The sequence below is a fragment of the Colius striatus genome, chromosome 1 (assembly GCF_028858725.1).
Source record: "Colius striatus isolate bColStr4 chromosome 1, bColStr4.1.hap1, whole genome shotgun sequence".
In the NCBI taxonomy this organism is placed as follows: domain Eukaryota; kingdom Metazoa; phylum Chordata; class Aves; order Coliiformes; family Coliidae; genus Colius; species Colius striatus.
Genome location: NC_084759.1, coordinates 19,466,981 through 19,489,292, shown reverse-complemented (window position 1 = coordinate 19,489,292; position 22,312 = coordinate 19,466,981). Strand labels below are relative to the sequence as shown.

Genomic DNA, 22,312 nt, shown 5'->3' with positions numbered 1-22,312 from the left:
CGAATAGTTTTAAAATTTCCAATTGCATGTTTAAAAATTACTGTGTGATCTTCTGTTGTGATGGGTTGACCTTGGCCGCATGCCAGGATCTCACTGCAACTGCTCTATCACTCCCCTTCCTCGACTGGACAGGGAAGAAAAGATAAAGACAAGCTTGTGGGTTAAGATAAGGATAAGGAGAGATTATTCACCACTTACCATCTTGGGCAAAACAGACTTGACTTTGGCAAAAATTAATTCATTTTTTACCAATCAAATCAAAGCAGGATTAATTAGAAGTAAAACCAAACCTTAACAACACCTTCCCTCCACCCTTCCATTCATCTCAGGCTAAACTTTACTCCTGATTTTCTCTTCCTCTTCCCCCTGAGTAGCATGGGAGACAGGGAAGGGGATTGTGGTCGGTTCATTACACATTGTTTCTTCTGCTGCTTCCTCCTAATGGAGGGGACTTCTCACACTCTTTTCCTGCTCCAGTGTTGTATCCCTGCCATGGGAGACAGTCCGCCATGAACTTCTCTAACCTGAGTCCTTCTCGCAGTTCTTAATGAGGTGCTCCAGCGTGTGTGGCTTCCATGGGGTGCAGTCCTTCAGGAATGAACTTCTCCAGTGTGGGTCCCCCATGGGTCGCAAGTCCTGGTAGCAAACGTGCTCCAGCGTGGGCTCCTCTTTCCACAGGGCCCCAGATCCTGCCAGGAACTTGCTCCAATGTGGGCTTCCCACAGGGTCACAGCCTCCCTTGGGCACCTACCCACTCAGGCATGGGGCACTACTCGGACTGCAGGTTGGTCTCTGCTCTCTTGTGGCCTGCATGGTTGCAGGGGCAGGGCCTTGCCACAGGCTGCAACCATGGGCTACAGCAGAACCTCTGCTCTGGGCCTGGAACACCTCCTCCCCTCCTTCTCCACTGACCTTGGTGTCTGCAGACTTGTTTCTCTTGCATATTCTCTCTCTCTCTCTGTCTCTCTGTCTTGCCTTGCAAACCCAATACATCTATGAAAAGAGCCATCAGCAAAAAAACCATACATAGAAAGGATTTGCAAGTTAGAGCAAGATTTACATGTTAAAACAAAGTGTGGGTCTTGCTGTTACAGATGTTTAAGGATGTAGCTTCAGTACAGTATCTGATGAAAAGTTACTCTGTTTTAGTTTCAGTTTATGTCCTGAATGGATTTAAATTATCAATTGACTCCATGTCACTGAAACCCATCAAAGACTCAGAGCTACATTTTTCTAGGAATTGTGATGGTTAACTAGCTGATGTAAAGCAAATGAACAAAATGCTATTTTGTTTTTTAGATTTAAGCTGTTATATATCACAGCAGTTTCTTCTGCTTTGCTGACCTGTTGAATTCCAGCTAGTGAGTCTGATATGTGAAAAAGGACGGTTTCCTGTTTGAGTCAGGATGTGTGTGTCTGGAGCTGTGATTTGTGCTTGGTCTACTCTGGCATGCTTGTGCTTTATTTAAAACCCCACTTCTTAGAGCATGTTCTTAAAGACTTCTGATTCTGAGGTTTATTTCTTCTGCTTTTTTTTTCTTCCCAATGCCTTAAATCTTCAATCCTGAGAGTTAGCTTTATAATCCTTGACATCCGTGAATTGATTTGTTTCTGCTCTTGGTGTTGAGAAAGTGGAAATGGTTGATCTTTAATCTCCAAAGACAGTATCCTTTCACTGTCCATCTTCCTTTCCTGTGGCATTCAGGAGTAGTCTTCTTAAGTGAAAGCTTTACCAAGCAGTACTGTGAAGATGGCCCAGTGTGCTACTTCCCTCAGGATTCCTAATAACAGTGGAGGCAGTGACTGTTTGCCCTGGTGTCCTGCAGTAGGAAGAGATGCCTTTTGTACTCTGAGGAGGAGAGCAATACATGAGTTTGTTTAGTAAGCCTTCTGACTAACATGACTGACTAAAAAGAGAATTCTAAGATTAAATTCATCAGAAACTGTTGCATCGGTCTTGCCAGCATAAAACCATTCACTTGGAACTGTTTTTCAAGACTTAGATTGAACATACCTTCTATAACAATATACTTTATACATTGTCTATAGTAACATGACTTTAATGTCTGAATACCACTTCAGATTTAAAATTTGTAGAAAGAAAATATCCACAAATTAGCCTGAGAGGTTCATAAACTGTTCATAAACTAGCTACTGTTGAATGTTTGTTTTCATGAGCAAATGGGAACTATTAATAATGCATATCTGCTTTTAGCTACCTTTTGACAAAGTCTGGGGCTTCTTATTTAGCATCTTCTGATTGGAGCCATTTCTGGCATAATGCAACATCTTCTTCTCTGTCTGGATTGGGTATTGGTAATTATTGATTCATTTTACAAATGGGACTGTGGAGACTTCCTGCACCTCAACTGCCCTAAGTTAGTGCTCAAGACATTCAGACTGGGGGCTGCTGCCCACTGCAGCTATGCAGTATATGTGTGTGTTTCATTCCCCAGTGTGATTCCTAGCCAGTAATCCAGTTTGACATTCATACTTGTAGTTAAGATGCCAGAAAACTCTTGTCTGGCACAGGACAGTGATCAGCATCTGGAAAACTTCTGGAGATAGCAGGCTCTTAGTCTTCAGCAGCAGCCAGCAGCACATTTATCTGATGGCAAACTTGAGCGTAGGTTTTCCTTTAGTTGAGTTCTCTCAAAATAACAATTGGAAAACAATTCTCCCCCCCTTTATGAACTTCTTGTGATTATTTTTGTACAGAAAAACTAAGCTGTTAGTTTTAGACTTAGCTGCATTTGCCACACAATAGCACCCAGAAGTGGATGGCACAAGACCTGTTAACATGTCAGTTTGTCCACACATCCTTTGTGTACAAATGTGTCATGAACCAAAAAGCACTTTGAAAGTACGGTCCTTGTTTTTTATTGCTGTTTCAGTAATTGTTGACCTCTCTGCCTTTGTATGAGTAACACAGAGAGACTGAAATGTTAGTGTTTGTTGCTAATGTGTGATTCTTTTACTCTCTGTCTTCCCAGATTAAATACAGATGTTGAACTTTGTCAGAGTTTGAGACGTCTTCTAGCTGATGAAATTGTTCTGAGTTCCCTAGATCCAGAAACCAGGTATGTATTAATGCTTATAGGTTCAGGTTTTTAGATATGATGTATCATTCCTTATTGTGCTTATATTTTGTGTCTTACTAATTCAATGAATACAATTGAAAAACATAAACACATCTCTATTACTAATTTATCAGTCACTACTAAATTACTTGTGCAGGAGTTAGGAAGCTTGTAGCTTTGTAGTCCTGGAGAATGTTTTTGTGACTGTACAGCACAAGATACATTTGAGGTGAATAACTGACATTTGTAAGAATAAAAAAATGAGAACCTAAGATTTTCTTCAAAAACATCCTTTTGATTGAAGTGAAGAGCAGTAGTGGATATATCAGTGTCTTTATCAATAAAAGAGAACAGACTATATAACTTGCTTTCAGTTGAGAGAAATTTCTATCTTTCAAAATGAAGTTATCAGTATATTTGTTTAAATCTTACTTTATGATTGCTGTAAAATGTTATATTAGCTTCTTATTCAGGTATGGTTTTGAATTGTGTATTTACTGACATGGTTAGGCGATCTCAACGTTTGAGTGAGTTACTTCCTTCTTCCTTCTTTCTCAACAATCAAGGATGTTAGATTTGAAGAGGTCTTTTCTGGATCTGTTAGGATAAATGAAGTTGTAGATTAAAATGGTAATTTGCAAAAACCGGTTAAGTGTCTAGATTAATGTAGTGGAGTTATTTTGAAGGATATTTTCAATGCAGATGATTAAAGGAACTACAAAGGATAAAGCCTGTTTCACTGAGTAAACTGTTAAAAGACCTGAAATATAGGAAGTCTGTGTCTGTAACAGCAATGCTCATGTAAGTGTGTCATTATTCTCTGTAAAAGACATGAAACCTAAATAACTACTGCGGGAAAAATCTGTTACTTACTATCAAATGAAGCTCTTTTAACAATGATTTACTGTATTTTTAGGCGAGTGGCAGAACTTTTTATGTTTGATTTTGAAATCAGTGGCATACATTTGGATGAAGAAAAGGTAATTTTTGGTTATGATATATGAACAGAAATTTGCCTGACTATCAAGGACCAGAAAATTAAATATGTGGGGCATGAATTACATGATTCTGGGACAGTTTATCCTCCAAGATTCCCATTGTCCTCTGTGGAGTTTTGTGTCCTCATAAGTGATTAATTTTGTCTATTTTAGATCACTTAGTATGTTTTTTAATGTTGGTTTAGATACTAGTTGACTGTTTGACTGTTGTCACTCTGTCTTTTCTAAGGAGTTATAAACAGGACCTGGGATCCTGCTTTCTTTGATTGGTATCAACATCAGATATTCAAAACTTTGTTGATCCTGTAGGTCTAGTCGTAAATGTTTTGTTTTCTGATGCATTTTAAAGTTTTAGAAACTTTGAGTTCTTGTACTGTGTTTGAAGATACCACATATTTTGTACTTTCTTTTTCTTCCAGCGTAAAAAGGCAGTCAACCTCAACGTCAGGATATTGGACTTGTGTAATGAGTTTCTGACAGGAGCTCACCTTCCCAACAAGATTGACAAACATATTTTGCCAGAGCATATTCGGTACAATTTTACAGCTGAAGGCAATTACTTACAAGTTGCTGGTCTGCATGCTGATTGTCCTGATGATCTGGTGTGTGTCCTCCAAATTTGCTCCAGTGTATTGTGTAACAAAAGTGCATATCAGTTATTTTACTTGTTATGGAGGCAAATGCATATGGTTTATGGTAATGATATTAGAATTACTGAGGAAGAACTGGCTTAGAACATAATAATCAATGACAGCCCTGGCTGCAGCAGTTATGAAATAATGGAGGTGAAGATCCTGAATGGATTGAGGAGGAAGAAGGGCAGAATACAGGCCCTGAATTTCAGGCAAGCAAACTTCAGCTTATTCAGTGAACTGGGAGATGGGATCACATTGGGTGCAACTCTGTAGGTACAGGAGCTCAAGATTCTGGTAGTAGAATGTAGAATCCTCCAAGCACATGGGGATACCAAGATGCTCAGTATCTGATCCTTAGATGCTAAGCATATGTATCAGGCTTGGCAAATAGGGAACTCGTGAGAAAGCTTCATCTCCAAAAGGTAGCAGACATCAGATGGAAGCAGGTACAAGATACAAGGGAGGAATTTAGAATTATTGCCTGTACATGTAGGGGTGATGTCAAGAAGGCCAAAGCTCAGCTGCAATTGAGACTTCTAAGGGGCATCAAAGGCAATAAGAACAGCAACTACTGTTCCATTAGTACTAAAAGACTGGGCAAGGATAAGGTGAACTCAGTGCTGAGTAAGGTGGGTGACTTAGTGGCAGCAGACCCAGAAAAGACTGAGGCGTTAATCGCTTTCTGTGCCACAATGTTCTCCACTGAGTTCTCCCAGCTCATTGTGGTTAGTGAAAGGGTTCAAAGAGAAGAAATACCAGCAGTAGTTGTGGGTCCAATTTGGGATTACTTGGGAGAACTCCGAACTGTGAAGTCCTTGCAACCAGATAGGCTGCATCCAAGGGTCCAGAGAGCACTGGCTATTGTCCTTGAAAGACTTGCTGTCTTTGGTAGGATGTGAAGATCAAGGAAGAACCCCAATGACTTGTGGAAATAGTATGTTCCACTCACCTTCAAAAAGGCCCCAAACCCCCCAGGTTGTGGAACTACAGACAATGAAGCTTCACTGTGATCCTGTGGAAGACTGGAGCAATCCAAGTTAGGATGTTACCTATCTGGTTGTCCACCAGTCCAGACTGTAAAAAAACCCAAACCAACTCATTTCACAATCAGACTTGGAGAGCAGCAGTTGAAGTGTTATACTCTATTGGAAGGCTGGTAGTCGAAAGAAGTATTTCAGGGGTCTGTCCTGAGACCTCTCCTGTTTAATGTCTTTGTCAGTGGCCTAGAGGAAGTGACAGAGTGCTTGCCCACCAGATTTGCAGGTGATAGCAAACTGGGAGGAATAAGCAATACACTGAAGGGCAGGCCTGGTATTCAGAGTGGCCTAGAAGCTGAAGGTCTGGTGGGAACCTTATATAATTCAAGAAGGATGAATGTGAAGTTCTGCACCTGAAAGAGGAAAATTCCTGCCAGTAGTACAGGCTGGGACTGGGTATGATCTGTCGAAAAGGCCCAGAGGACTGGTGAGCAGCAAGCTGAGCATGAGCCAGCAGTGACTCTGGCAGCAAAGGCAGCCATGGGTGTCCTGGACTGCATGAACAGAGGAAGAGATTGTAGCCCATAATCTCTTAGCCATATAGTCCATATAACTTGTCAGTCTTTAGGAGTGGCTTCAGTGGAGGCCACCAAGATGGCCAGTAACTGGAGTGCTTTTACTAAGGAGAAGCTGAGGAATTTGGGCTTGCTCACCCTGTAGCAGAGGTGGCTTAGAGGGAACTTTGACAGCAGCCTGCCAGTGCCTGTGAGGATATTCTGGAGAAGAGGGAGCCAAGCTCTTCACAGTGGTGCATGTCACAACAAGTGGCAACAGGCACAAGTTCAAATGAGAAGTTTTTCCTGATGATGATACCCAAGCAGTGAAACAGAGAGGTCATGCTTTCCCATCTGTGCAGGATTTCAGGACTTGACTGGAAAAAGCTTTGTGCAACGTGGTCTTACTTCATAACTGACCCTCCTTTGTGCAGGAGATTGGATTAGAGACATTCTGAGGTCCCATCCAACTGGAATTATCCCGAGTAATCATATCTTAGGTATAGCTAATGATGCTTTTCTAAAAAAATTCATTTAGATTTTATTTATAAATTGAAAATGAGTTTAAACTCTTTAAAATGTGACAGTGATTCCTTAGTCTTTCAGATGTGATTCTAGCATCAAGAGTGTATTGCAACACTCAAGTGTTCTGTTTTCAGTTACTATGTAGTTAAATAATCAATGTGTCTTTGATCTTGTTTGTAATAAAAAAGAGTGTTGGAAGCCAAGTGGTAATGTTTATTTTCTGTAAGAAATAAAAAGTTAACCTGATAGAACGTAAATAAAGGAATAATACTCATTGCATGTAATCTGTAAACCCTTTTACTGAAAATAGTGAGATCTGTAGAATTGTTACTGAAGCTGGGAGTAATATATTGATTAAAGAATGTAGTTCACTGGGTCAGATCTCTGGAGAGGTTCTTTGTAAATAATTGTTTTGGTTGGAAGGGACCTCTGGAGCTTTACAATTTGAGTCTGATCCTGTTCAGAGCAAGATCAAGTAGATCAGGTTTCTCAGTGACATGTCCAGTTGAGTTTTGGTTGCTTTCCAAGGATGGGCATTCCATTACCTATCTGGGCAGTCTGTTTGACAAACATTTTTTCTTCTCCTGATATTAAATAGGAATTTTTCATCTTCCAGCTTGTCCCCATCACATCTCCTCCAAGAGCAGTCTGGCTGCATATTCTCTATGCCCTACTACTAAGTAGATACGGATAAAAATCTCCTTTGAGGTTTTTCTTCTTCACACTGGGCAAACCCAGCCTTCTCAGCCTTCATTCTGTATCATGTGCTTCAGCCCCCAAACATCTTAGTGGCCCTGTTCTGAACCCACTCCAGTGTGTCAGTGTCTTTCTTGTCCTGTGGAACCCAAATCTGGATACTGTCCTCCAGATGTATTCTAGATAGTACCAAGTAGAGGGAAGCAATCACATCTGTGGGCTGAATGCCTGTGCTGGGATCTAACAGAGCTCAGTATGCTATTGGCCTTTGCTGCAAAAGCCCCCTGCTGAACCATGGTTAAGGAAGTGGAATCATCTCACTGGATTTTGTTTGATTTATGTTTTTTTTTTTTTAATAAATGAAAGCTTGGTGCCACAGAACAGGTGTGAAGTGATCTGTGGAGTAATACTTCTTTTATAAATGCCTGCATTCTTGTTGAATATATTATCCAAGAGAGAAGCTGATTTCAATTGAAGATAAGTGTAAGTTGTTATAGGATTTCTTAACCCTATTCTGTATGTACAAATATTATCTTCAGTTGATTTGTCAAAGGTAAAATGCATTTTACCAAATTTTCTGAGGCTTGAGGTGATTTCTTTTTGAGAGTTACAAAAAAACCCAAACAAAAGACTTGATTATCCTTGGGCAGATGGGCAGACTAATAGCTTGCTACTTCAAAAGAAATAAGGCTTTTCCTTTCTCTTCCCTGACCCCGTCTCTGGTATCAGATCCTTCCATAAGCCAACCTAACTGACATGCAGAGAACAATTTGGCTTTCTTTTGGGTTTATTTTCAGAAGTTTTAGTGAGATAAGGCAGCTCACAGTGATCTGAGGAGCACAGATGTTGGCAGGAGGAGGGATGCAACGACCAGAGAGGGGACAGTTGACAGGAATAGAGAACAGGACCCTTTGTGGCAGTCTTGGTCTGTTAAGTTGTCTCATTGCATTTCCTCATTCCATCTTTAATGGATAAGAGACCTGTAATTGTCAGGCTGTTGTAATTACTGTTGTTAAAAGGCTTTAGGCCTTTTCCCAGCAGTATTGGTGAAATACAGCTGTAATGCCAGATTTTCAATTGCATCACTTGTTTTCCTTCAAAACTGCACTATAGTAATGTTACCTTTTAATTATTTTTGATATTAGGTGCGGGAAGCTGCTTACAAGATTTTCCTTTACCCAAACGCTGAGCAGATGGGCCGTTTAGAAGAACTGCTTGCTAGCCGAAACAGTCTGGCACAATTGGTTGGGTATGACACCTTTGCCCACAGAGCTCTTCAGGGAACAATGGCCAAAAATCCAGGTATAAGGGCATGTGTGGAAGGATATACTGAGAAGTGAAATGCACCATGTTAGATACGAGCTCAGAAATTGTTAATTTCTTTTGCTAAGTTTCCATATACTTCTTCCAGTGAAGTATCTTATTGCAGTTATATTTTGCTGTATGTAATAGTCATGCTTTCTATAAATGGCAATATTCACTGGGTAGGAACCAGTGGTTTTTTGTTCAGAATGCTCACTCCTTAGATTATGAACTTGACATTCTCCCAGCATCTAACAAAGTAAATGTGGTTTTAAATTCACTTCAAAAGATGGCATGGTGGTCAACAGAGTAGTCTGTTCTAAAGATAGCTTTGTTGTTCTAAGGGAGCTTATTTTGTTTAGAATGTTTTGATGTAAACATAACATCTTTTAAGGGAAGAAATAATTTTATATTTTTGCATTCTAGAGACAGTAAGACAGTTTCTGGAGAAGCTTTCTGATCAGTTGTCTAAAAGGTATGTTTTCCTCACGAAGTTATCTTTCTAACCATACTCTTTAGTTCAAGAGTAGAGGGCCTTGTGCACTAGGTCAAGCAGTGCTGCTTTTTACATGCTCTGATGAAACACAATGCAAGAATTTCTCACAGTTTTGAAGGGAGCTATCTGCTTAGAATAAATTCTATGCCAATGATCAGAGAATCATACAATGGTTGGAAGGGACCTTTAGAGATCATGTAGTCAAACCCCCCATCCCCAGTACTGAGTGCAACAGGCAATGTGCCAAGAAATTCAGGCAGCAGTAAACAAGAAAGGCAAGTCTGAGTTAAACACCTCTCCTGGTCTTCTCCCCATATGCACAACTCCTTATATTTTACATCTTTAAGCAAGTTATCCTGTTTGTCCTTCTTGTCTCTCTTTGTTCCAAACAGCGTGAAACAATTTCATCACATAAATGGGATGTATTGTAAGAAAGAAAATGCTTTGGAGACATACAACCATAGTAAGAGGGACTTGATTTGAAGATACCCTAATGACAGAAGCAGAATGCAAAAGTTCTTTTACCATAGTATATGGACTTGCTATTTTATAGACTACCACAAACCTCTGACAATTAGTATTTTCTCAGAGCGGAGAATTATTGTGTACTGTATTCCATTGCTCAAAAATCTTTCATTAACATTTTCATCCTAAAAATATTTTTCAGAACTCAAAAAGATTTTGAAATGATGACAAAAATGAAAATGAAGCTCAACCCCCAGAATTCAGTAAGTTAAGTTTTCACTTGTGGTTTTCTGTTTAATTTCTTTTTAAAATTATGGCATAAGGTAACATTGTTCTACAAGAAATATCCCCACTATATTTTAGGGAAAAAAAAAAATCTCACTATATTTTAGTGTAATATATACATGTAGTATAATTAGAAAGAGAAACTCTTTGTCTTTTGACTTCAAATAATCTTTGATTGCTTAGCTGCTAATTGTTTTGAAACCAAGCACTGAGTGTGAGATAGATGTTGTTTTATACAAAATGATACTGAGGGAATCAAAACATGAAGTGGTGAAAGTGAGTATCACTTTTATTTTTAATTAATTAATATACTATTCTGAAAAGCAAAGGATGTGCTTTACTTTAGATGCATGTCCAGTTTGCATACTGTGTTGTATGTATCCTAACTCTGTACATAACTAAGATTATCTTTTTATCTTGAATTAAGTGTACTTCTTGAAATCTGGTACGAAGTCTCATTATATATTTGAATAAGAAGTACATTCCTCAAGCATGTGTTAAAAAAAGGTTTCAGAATTTTTTTAGCACGGAATGTTTCCCATTATGTTTTAAAGCTCTGTGACTTGTCGGAACTGCAAAAATAATCAAAAGAAACAAAACTTTTACTTTGGGTTCACTTGGTGTCCATTGTTGTAATTGTAAGCTGGAATTCTCTTTCAGAAGCTGATGCCGTGGGATCACCCTTACTACAGTAGCGTCCTTCGTGCTGAGAGGTAAGCTCCTTATGTTCATAATTGTAATGTAAATGAATGTCTGTATTTCATTCCTTGCAATCAGGATAAAGAAAGGCCTCCGTGTAAACAGGATTTCCTTCTTTGAAGATGTCCTTCAATATGAAAAATAAAGAGTGGCTGGTAGGGCAGTTTGTAACATTTCTTAGTTACTGCTGGAATGTCTGTAGGAGTTTTCGGCTCCTCTGTTGTTTTATGGGGAAGTATTGGCACTCTTTGAAGATATAAGAGGATGAAACTGTTTCACAACAGCTAGAAAATCCTCATTCTGGTTTTGTTTTTGGCTGACCTGCAGTAATTTTTAAAAATATTTTTTTATCACTGAATACAACCCAACCTGACTCTTCGTCATATTTTAACTGTATTGTACTTCTTACTGTACATGCAACTCTCACCCCCTTCTACAGACTTGAAATGGCAACTTCTTGAGTAGATCTTCACTTTTTATGGGTAGAATTCATTCTCATCTTGTCTGCAAAGACTGGGAAATAAATTCTCTACACAGACTTAAATAGTGCACATGACCTTTGCACATAATGAGATGCCAGCTCTGAAAGATGTGATCCCTGCATGTTGCCTTTATTAGATCGGCAGTGACAACCTTTTAGGTTTGTATTGGAAAAGATAATTTAAAGTTGTACTTCTCTCACAAGAGGAAGAAGAAAAATCTTCCTTCACTGCAGATTTGTAGGTTTTTCCCTTTTTTAAACAGACTGAATATATCTGATTAAGATAGTGGTTTACTCTGGATCAGAAAGCTATGGTAGTGTAGATGTGTCATGGAAGGATTGTCAGCGGCTGTCAGACTGTTCTGCTGCTTTCTTGTAATTTGTTTCTGAGGCAGGAGTTATATGAGCAGCAGCTCTAACAGTGCCCTTGGCTTATGTCTGCATGCTCAGATGGGAACTGTGCAGCAAAGTTCATGCCCTGGGTGTGTAGAACTTATGCAGGGAAGGGAAAGGGATGTCCAGCTATGAGCTCTGCTCTTGGCAGCTGATGCCAGAGCACAAAGCAGTCCACAATGTGTGCATGGGTTGCTTGTTTGTGGTGCTGCTTGATGGTGGATGCTTTGGTTTTAACCTGAACAGGTAGCAGACACACTTTGGTGAAAGCGGCAATGAAGTAATGGTTATACTGGAGGAGAGTCGGAGTCCATCTAACTCCAAATCCCATTTTAGCAGTGGTCAGTTGCAGTCTGTAGAAGAGCACTGTCATACTCATTTAACCATGCCTATATAGTGTCTTCGAAACAGAAAGAATTACATTTTGATATGTAGTGCTTAACATTGCTGTGAAATATCAATGAAATTTAATGTCTATGTATCCTATTTGTTTTCTAAATTTCCTATAATGTCTGCTTTCCCTGTTTTCAGAATTACCATTTCCCATATTCTGTGTTTGTTCCTTCCTCCTGGAGGATTGTCTTCTGAGACTGTTTTACTATCCTTAGATCATCTCATTAAGCTAATCATGTTGTAATTGAGTTTCTAATGATCAGAAGTAGATTATTCTACTCATTTTGGCATTAGAAAGAAAAAGATTTCCCTTCCTTGTGGGACTTGTAAAGGATCCAATAAAGTTACGGTACGTTAAGAGTTGCATGGGAGGTTTATGAAGGGAGACATACAGGTAAAACAGACCAAGACATTGGCAATGTGTCTTTGCTATTTTTCATTTATTCAGGGGTTAAGTCTGACATCTGGATCAGTGTGAAAAATCTCATGAATCTATGTAGGCCCTCTGTGATCACAATGCAAGACTGGGGCTCAACCTTTTTGTCCCTCTCTTCAGGTTGCTCAGGAGCATCTTTTTTCCTGGCAGTTTTATAAACATCCACCAGACAGGAAAGGAAAAGTAGTTTTCCTCTCCATTGTGTGCAGGAGTGTTCTGCTAAAAGCCAAGGGCTTAGGTCTGATGCTGTCCTGTTTTCTGTATAGCAATCTGTCTTTCGGAGAAATTTTTGATCTGGTAGTCAATTAATCCTTTATATTAATTCTGCCCATGTTGAAGGTATTTAACAGGGTACTGGTTAGTCAGTTGTAAAAAGTAAATCTCACTTCTCTATTGCTTTATAACTGAAACTAAACAGGAGTCAGAGAGTGTTCATACACCAGCCAGAGGACAGGAATATACCTTGTCATGTCTTTGCCCTAAACGTGTTCTATGTGCCACTTATTATCTATGTAAATGTGAATCTATTGTCCTTTATCTTGCATTTGTACTTTCCCTTGTTTGACCACATCTTCTTGAATGCCTCTTGGATGCTATGCCATGTTCAATTCAAAGTCTTTGTAACTGGAAGATGAGAACTTTGTCTGTCAAAGCTTTTTGCTGTCAGGAGTTTGACTTTTATCTGTTTGTTGTTACTCTCTTTTTAACTAAGCCAATTATTTTGTATTAAATTACATCCCTGAGGAGAAGCAATGCTATTTTCCTTGGGTTTGTTCTTGATTTTGGTTTTTTATTTTCATGTGAAAAAAATTTATACTTTCCTTTTTTCCCCCCTCCAATCGTACTGTGTTTCATTTTAAGGGAAATAAATGGTTTGATTTAATTTTTACTTACTGTATCCTATTTTATTTTGTATTTTTTGTGTCATGGAATGGCAACAGATGTTTTCAAATGGGATATATTTACCTGTCATGCATTTCTCCCAGTCTTGGTTTTCTTTGTTTAGTAGATTAGTTTATCTTCTTTGGATGAAATTTACTTGTATCTTTGTCTTCTACACAAATGCCATGGTCATGTTTACAATAGTGCTGTGCAAAGAGCATGGCTTATGTTTTGATCTACTTTGTTTTGGGACTTGGTAGTAGTTTGTGTGGTGGATTTCTGTATTGCTAGGATTATTCTGATTAGTAAAATGCTTTTGTTGAAAGAGAGGCAAATATATACTTTTGAGTCTTCTGGACTGCTGTTGTCACTGTGATACCAGCTGATGTACCAGAACCATAATACTGTTTCCACAATACTGTCAGGTACAGAAGATGCAGATAGCTTCACAAAGCTAGATGTAAAGAAAGAGACCATAGGAGTTTAGTTCTTGATAAAGTAACTTAGCAACATTCTAGTATGTCATACACGCACCACTAAGAGTCGCAAGGAAAAGTGGATTAGACAGTGTCTGTGTCTGTTGAAAGAGGTTTACTGATTCCTATTTTGGTCCCTACAACTTTATTTGCAAACAGAAATGTTGTGGGCAACTATTAAACAATGTGATCCTAATATAACCTTTTAATTCCTCTTTAGTTCTCTGGATTTTGACCAGCTGCATCAATTTGTCTCAAATGACACTGAAACTCATGACATATTTTTAAATGTGTCTGTTTTATGTCTGTATGTTTCTATATATTTTATATTCTAATGTATACTAGAACAAGTTGAAGGAAAGAAATTCTTTCTTAAGGATTAATTAACTAATTCTTCATAATTAGTTTTAAGAACTGGATATTCACATGCTTTTGGACAACTGAATTTTAATGACATTTACTGCCATAACAGGTCACCTTTATTTTCACTGTTTTTAAGTCGTTACTGACCATTTCTGCTGTTTGGCAAGTTGGACAGCAGGGGGAGCTCCAGACTTAATTCACAGACTATTTGTAGCCACAATAATTTTGTTTCTGTCAGTTTTCACCAAGTCTTTTCCCTGGAAACTTGATCCTACTTCAAAACTGTAAGTCTGCTGTTGATGGTAATAGGATAATTTACTTCAGTTCTTATTATTTTTGTTTTAAAATTATGTTAAGTACCCTTTCTGACTTTAAATCTCCATTTAAAACAGTGTAATGTTTTTGTAGCTGTAGTTTAAGTGGCAGAGAATATAGATGTTAGTATAAATGTACATTTAAGAGAAGACAGGAGATAAAAGTCTGAAATTCATGGTGGCAGTATTTTAAAAGAAGATAGAGCAATCAGGAGAACCTCAAGAATTTTGGCAGGCTCAGGGTAATAAAACAGTGAATGTTAGAACATGCTTCAGTCTCTTAACAAGTAAGAAGATGTCTAATATGTATTTTATAAAAATAATACTGTATAGTTTTAGTGCAGGCAAGTATCATAGTATTAATTAAATCCCATTTCTTCTCAGTAAGTGCAGCTGCAGTTATTTATAATTCTCAAGGCCTTGCTGATTTCTTTTGGATCACAAAAGGTCTCTTCCAGCAGTTTGGGGTTTTTTTTGAGGTCGGCTGTTTGTCTTGAAAGTGGGATTGACTGTGCTTAAGCAGCTTGTGACAGAGGCACAGAACTATTATTGAAAACTGTCAGTGATAAGCTTAGTGTATTTGATATTGACTCCTGTTTGATGAACCTTTGTGCTTCCCAGGCTGGTCTGACTGCACTGGCTGTGATTCACTGTTGGGATTTCTGCCAAACGTCATAGATTTTATTCAACTTGCAACTGGGATGTACTTGCAGAGTATTGCACTCTGTGCTGGTTTGTCTCTTTGGGTCTGCAGAAATAAATAAGACCAGCCTCGGGGATGAACAAATCAATGCACAAATAAGCCAGTTTCCTGCTGTGTGGGAAAGACAAACACCATGAAAACTGCAGGTATTTTGGATCTTGGGGTGACTAGTTGAGCAGAAATTAGGAATAACCCATCTCCTTTCTTGTTGGGACCGTACATAGGCTGCCAGCTTCAGGGGAGAGTGGACAGCACTTCTGTTTTTTCAGAGGGGTAGGTGCAGTACCAAGATAACTAAACGTGACTGGATGTTTCTCACCTTAAGGTTTGCAAGTTGCTTGTAAACAAACTTGTTTATGACTGTTTTTTGTTAAATTATTTTTAATTTTATAATAGAGTGTTCTCTGTTGGGAACACCACATGGAAAAATTGCCCACATCTTTTGTTGAATATGTGAGAAGACACTTACTGGCTTCAAATTGAAAGCTGAAGTGGAAAAATAATTCAAAATTTAAAAAGAACAAGAAAATCTTTCAAGTAAAATGTTCCTATAGAAGTAAAACTTTCTATAACTTTTTAAGCATGGGAAGGCATGTCTTCTCTTAAAACAACTTATGTAGGTACAAAAAGTCTGTTTAATTTGCCAGTCACTAAGCTAGTGCCTTTTTTTGAATGAAAACCTGAAAGTTATTGAAAAGACTTGCTATGAAGCCGAACTAAATTTTCAAGAATAATTTCTTTTTTCAAAACATTGTGGAAGGACAAGACATTGATGTTGCTTTGAAAACAAAGTCAAATCTAAAAGTTGCATACAGTATCGATACTAGCATTGAAAGTAATATTCCAAATTACACCCTGACTGCCTCCAAAGTATTCTACAAAGTACAATTAACAGAAAGAAAAAAAGGAATGAGATACAGGTGCTAGTTTATGGTTTATGAGAGTACAAAGGCTTTCTATTATTATTACTTTTATTTTATTTTTTTTAAGAAATCCAGAGTCTTCTGTAAATCATGGTTAAGAGCCTCCCTTCAGGTAAAGAATTAAATTTCGTAGTCTGGCATGTAATGAAAACTGGAAGGGGTTTTCCTTGTCTTGATCTCTTTAAGTTAACCTGAGGGGTTCATCTCCCTTTCATCTTCCACTAACGAGGCCTTTTTTTCTTCCCAAGTTTCTTTGAAAGATTTGACAGAATCTGGTTTATTAGAGAGTTAACTTAGTGTTCTTTATTTTTGTAAATATCAATAGGATAATAATTTTTCTCAACAAAAACATCAGGATATCTCAAGGATTACATTTAATAGCCACTGATAAGAATCCTTGCCAAGCAGCTAATCTGCAGTTTTTAGGGGTCTGAATGCTCATGTTCTGAACAGTGATCCTTATTCAAATAGCCTCAATGTCCAAGTTTATAAAAAGCATTCTTAATAGAAAGATGAATGTCATGCTACACAAAACAGTCTTAGTTTCCTTCCAAATATATAACTTAAATGAAAGTGATTTTAGAAGTCTGCATTTTATTTAGACTCAGTGAAGTCATACTTAGAAATAATTATTTATAATGACATACTACATCTTTGTTCTTCCCAGGGGTACAGCCTTTTTGTTTGAAGCCTGCTGTTCTTGAAGAATAACCAAACCTCACTGTGTCAGCTAACTTCTTTTTAGACTTGGTTTTTAAATTGTTTTGGCTACTATTACTTCTTTTAAAAACAGTGCCTGGCTGCATACTGTGAAAGCAAAGTGTCTGGATTTTTCAATGTAGTTTATACTTTAGCATAAAGCAGTAATTTACATCAAAGAAACTACTGTTTTCTTTGATATTTCCACTTTCTTTAGGAGGGTGCTGAGATTTCTCTTTGTATTCTGATATAAAGTACATCAGAAAGTTTTCATTCATTCCTGGACTGTATTATAAATATGAAGGCTTTGGCGTTTGAAATCAGATGTTCAGAGTGAATTGAGTTATTGGAACATGTTTTAGGACAAAATGAAGGCATTAACAAACTTCAGTTCATTTTTATGTTTCTCTGCCTTTCAACAGTTTTGGACATTTAGGCATATGAGTAATGCATTTCTACAGGAACAACAATGTAAAAGTTCATTATTATAACAGAAATGATTACTTTTTCTTCTTGATTTTTGTAGGGTTTTTTTTGTAAAGTCAAAGTATCAAACTGGTAGTTTGTCACAAGGAAAAATATTCTGCTGTAGATGACTTCATGATATGTTTGATGCTATTTCTAGTTAGATTATGTACTGGTGTCCTTTATTTTTTACATAAATGTAGTAGTATATTTTCTATTGGAAGCAATCTTTGGATTTTTTTGCTAATATCTGATCATGTAAAAATTCCTCTTCAGGAAGTAACCTTTTAGATTAATACTTGTGTTTTCTGGTGGATGTGTCTGTTACAGATAGAAATCTTGGTATTTTCTTTTCCTCCTCTTCCAGAAGTGCATTCAGATCCCTTAAGTTTCACATAAGGGCTTCAGAAAACTTAGGTGCTCAAGTTCAAGGGTAGTTGGGAAAACATTTTGTAGCATTGCAAGTGTCAAAATCAATCCATACTGGGTTTGTTTACCTCAGATACCCTAGAAAAAAGGTTCTGTGGCAAGAAATCCTTTTGACTGGAGTATGTAGTTCTCTGCAAAGGTCTGTTGCGATTCATCAGAGCTCCATGCTTCCCCCTCCTTTGTCTGCATTTTCAAAGGCATCTTCACAGAGAAAAGACTGTGTTGTTCATCCTCTTGGGATTCAGGTATACAACATGCAGTTCAGTCAAGGAAGCCTAAGTTCCAGAGAGATGAAACACCACTATACTCAAGCCTTCTGGTAGTTAGCTGTAACTAGTACCTTGCTAAGCGTGTGAGTGGCATTAGATTTCTGTCTGCCTTCCTAGGTGCCTGTTTGAAGCACTCTGAATCACCTTCCTGGGACCCAGAACTCGCATTTTAACTGAGAAAGTATCCAGACAGGATGTTTGATTCTTGCCCTGGCTTGCTCACGTGACCTGAATTCTTTTTGGTCCTTAGGAACTACTGTAACAGTGTTTCTGTGTATCTACCAGCTTTGGAGTCAGACAATGTTCTGGTGATGTTAGCATGCCATATGCATCCTCTTCCCCATTGAATCTTGTCTGTCTGCTCAGCCAGTGCAGCAAGCAAGCTGCAAATTACAGTATTCAAGAAAAATTGTCTTCAGGCATTTCTCTGCAGTTGTCACCAAATGGAGCTCCAATTGTTTATTGGTTTCTAATGCAGATTTTAGTTGTCTGTCTCCAGATCATTAACCTTTCCTGCTAGTAGCAGTAACCCTTAGCAGAAGTTTTACTGGTAGCAGAGTGCCTGTTAGCATAGTTCAGCATGGGTTGTAATAACTTCCTGATTTCTTTTCCCAGAAATACTTGACTCTATTTCCTGTTGAAGATAAAAGTAACTTGTCTGGAGAGGCAGCCTGCCAAAGAGTGACTAGAAAGAGTGTGCTCATCTTAAAGCAGCTGGTTCTAGCATTTTTAATTTAATTTTTTACTGTTTGCTTTAAATAGAAGGAACAAAGGTAGGTAACTATCCAAGACCGCAGTTGATGATAGCTTGAAAGTCATGCGTAAAGTGATTGTAAGAATGGCTGCTACTTTAAAGTAGTATGTAAAAAGAAATTATGAACAATAGAGTCATCAACAGTTATTAACATGTAGATTATGAAGGTTTCTTTGCTCCGTCCAGTGAGGTGATCTAGGGTGGACTGATCTGTAGTACTTTGGAAACTCTGTTTCTCTTTATGTAAGGTCAGTCAGTAGCAGTTATTTCATTAACTAAAGTTTTTACCCTCTTATCCTGTCCATAGAGAAGTATGTGCAGTGGAATGCCTTGTTTTGGTAGGGTATTCTTTGGAGGCTTTTGTGTGCATTTTCAAATACACTTGGTTTCATGTTTGGAAAAAAATAAACACCATACACCTAAGACGGAAGATGGTGAACTTTGAATTTCCTGCTTCAAGATAAATTAATTGTACCATCTTGGATCAGCTCTCAAAAAGACTCTCCTTTCTACACAGACAAGCTATGTCTTTGTTGCAGGCCAGTTTGAAGTGTTAAAGGAGTGTATTGATGAGAATCTTCCTCTTGGAATTCTATGTGGTCTTTTAGATTATCTGGCCTGAGTCAGAGAATGTTGTGAAGATACAGCCTGAGACCCTTGAACAGGATTAGGAATGTCATCCAGAGGGCTGAGGAAGAGATATGTGATTTATTGTCACAATCATAAACACCATTGCTGTCAAGAAGTTGTGCTATGGTGTTTTAGATTAGCATGAATTTGAACAATGAAATGCTGTGCATGGGAAATATGGTGTTGCAGTTTCACTAAGGTGATGAAGCTGTGAATAACTGATGTTGGGTAATCATTTGGTAGCAAACAGATGCTTTTTTCCTGTCATCTGGAAACTATGAAGTTGCTAATGGCTGCTACTGTTTGAGTGCCTGGAATCAAGCAAGAATTTTTAATAAGAGAACATGTAGTTTGTCTGTAAACTCTTCCAAATACTTTTCCACCCACATCCAGACTTCAGTTTTACAGATCTAGAGGAGACTGTAGGATTTCCTGTTCTGTTCATTGAGTATTCTTTTTTCTGGGAAATATTCAAGTCTTTTAAATTAATTTCTTCCCTTTTCCCCATTGTCCTCTAATCTTATCTAGTATTACACCTTTCAGTCTGCAGTGAGTAGCATTAAATCTTGAAGGTGGGGACTCAGAAAAGAATCAGACATATGCTTGCTCTTGCAAGACTGTCGTTTAAGAATAATTCCAGGAACTGAATTTTTGGCTATAGGACATCAGCTTCAGATAGCTGAGATGTTGGTGATTTTCTGTTAAATATCCCAAAGAAAAAGATTTCCTGAAATCAATGCAAGTTTGGGGTTAGGCTTTCTGCAGTGATAGTTGGTCTTACTCGATTTGTGAAAAGAGAATTCATGTTTATGGTAGGCCCAAATTCAAAAGTTGTGAATTAAATATGTGTTGGTGTCTGGAATGATTACTGCTTAGTGAATATAGACTGATGTTAGAGAAAGATTTTGAAGATCAGTTCCTGGAGCAGTAGCTTTTTTTTTTTTTTCAGTACCCAATACTCATTTTGAACTGTGTTATTTTATAATCTGATTACAAAAGTTGCATTATGTTACCACATTTTAACCACCTTCTTTGTAACTCCTGTGACATTGCAGTGGCTACCGAGCAAACTATGCATGTGAGATAACTGAAGGTATAATAATCACCACTGACTGCTGTCAGGATTGTCAAAAATCAGTCATGTCATAATACACTATTACTGTTGAGGATTTTTCAGTATCTTCATCCTTGATCTTTGCAGTGGTGTAGTAGGCAAGGCAGAAATGGAGAAGTAAGTGAGATCAGAACTAGACAGATTTTCTCTCCTTTTGTATTAAAAAAATGTTGGTTTTGTAACCTTTTTCAAATTTTCCATTGGCAAGAGGAATATTAACACACATCTTTCATTAAATGTGGGATAAGTTTGATCCTGACAGTGTTCTACCAGAGTGACTGACATTAGCTTTGTATAGTAGTTATTAAAGTGGCTGTTTAACCAGGACCTTATTGTACTCAAAATGTCAGATTGTGACACCTTCAAACATTAGCCAAGGTTGGTGAGCAGTTCCCTAGGGGAGTCTGCCTTAAGCCAGTATGGTCTGTTACTCTGCTGTTTTCATGTGTGGGTGGATAAGTATTGAACTTTTCCAAAAGACAAAACTATTTCAAACTGATTTCCACCTACTTATTTTGGATAGTAACAGTGCATTATGAAATAACCTATCAGAAAAACTTTTCTTCAGCCCCTTCCTCATGGGGTAAGTACCTGGGGACAATGCAGGTATTCAGGAAGGGCTGAGAATGAGGAAGAAATAGACAATTCTCTCTAATGTATTGTCAGCTCTTTTTTCATGAAGAAATACAACTTTTCTTCTGCTAACGTCTATCTGTGTTTTTGACAGAAACTAAATTAAACATAAAACAGTTTCAGAGTTCTTCCTCTCCACCCCCAGCAAACACGTTAATCCAGTATTTCAGCTGAGTGCAGTAATCCTTTATAGTTAGCGTGAGGCATTGTCCTTCTCGCATAAAACTCAATTCTGTCCTGTACTGCAGCTATGTGACCTTAGTCCAGTGCTTCATGTGGCTTCTTCACAGAGTCACAGAATGGTTGAGGTTGGAAGGGACCTCTGGAGTTATCTGATCCAACCCCACTGCTTGAGCAGGGCCACCTAGATCCAGTTGCCTTGGTCTATGTCCAAGGAGGCAGACTGCACAGCAACTCTGGGCAAATTGTGCCAGTGCTCAGTCAACATCACAGGAGAAAAATGTTTCTGGATGTTCAGAGGAAACCTCATGTGTTTCAGCTGATGCCCATTGCCTCTGGTCCTGTCACTGGGCACCACTGATTCTCCTTGCACTCTCCTTCCAGGCATTTATACTTATTAATAAGAGCCCCTGTGAGCCTTTTCCATCTCTCTCAGACCTTCTTGAAGGAAGAGATGCTCCAGTCCATCATCTTAGTGGGTCTTTTCTGGATTCTCTCCAGTATGCCCATGACACTTGTGCTAGGAGGCCCAGCACTGGACACAGCACTGCAGATGTGGCCTCACCAGTGCCAAGCAGAGGGGAAGGATCCCCTCCCTCTCTCATCTTATTGGCAATGCTTTGCCTAACGCAGCTCAGGGTACCATTCACTTTCTTTGTAGCAAGGGCCCATTTCTCGCTCATGTTCAACTGCATATCCACCAGGACCTCCATATCCATTGTGGACAAGCCACTTTCTTTCTGTGTAGTCTCTAGCATATGTTGGTGCCTGGGGTTGTTCCTCCTCAGGTGCAGGACTTTGTGCTTGTACATGTTGAACTTCATGAGGTTCCTTTCAGCCCATTTCACCAGCTTGTCAAGCTCCCTCTGGATGGCAGCATGACCCCTGGCATATCAGCCACTCCTTCCAGTTTGGTGTCAGCAAGTGTGCTGAAAGCATACTCTGCCCCATCATCTCTGATCACCTCTCTCTCTCTGGGCCTGGGAATTCAGCCAGTTTTCTTCTGTCCACCTCCTTGTCTGCTCACCTCCTTGTCTGCTCATTCAGCCCATCCACAGCTTCT

At 38.5% G+C, this 22,312-nt stretch overlaps 1 protein-coding gene across 1 annotated transcript in view; it reads left to right on the top strand.

Moving 5' to 3' along the window:
• MIPEP (mitochondrial intermediate peptidase) overlaps positions 1-22,312 on the top strand; it is a 70,272-nt gene that overhangs the window by 3,159 nt on the left and 44,801 nt on the right. Inside the window, exons 4-10 of the mRNA XM_061992778.1 lie at positions 2,994-3,080; positions 3,997-4,060; positions 4,498-4,680; positions 8,611-8,767; positions 9,194-9,242; positions 9,931-9,991; positions 10,674-10,726. Coding sequence (XP_061848762.1) covers positions 2,994-3,080; positions 3,997-4,060; positions 4,498-4,680; positions 8,611-8,767; positions 9,194-9,242; positions 9,931-9,991; positions 10,674-10,726 — 654 coding nt within the window. The remainder of the gene's footprint in view (positions 1-2,993; positions 3,081-3,996; positions 4,061-4,497; positions 4,681-8,610; positions 8,768-9,193; positions 9,243-9,930; positions 9,992-10,673; positions 10,727-22,312) is intronic.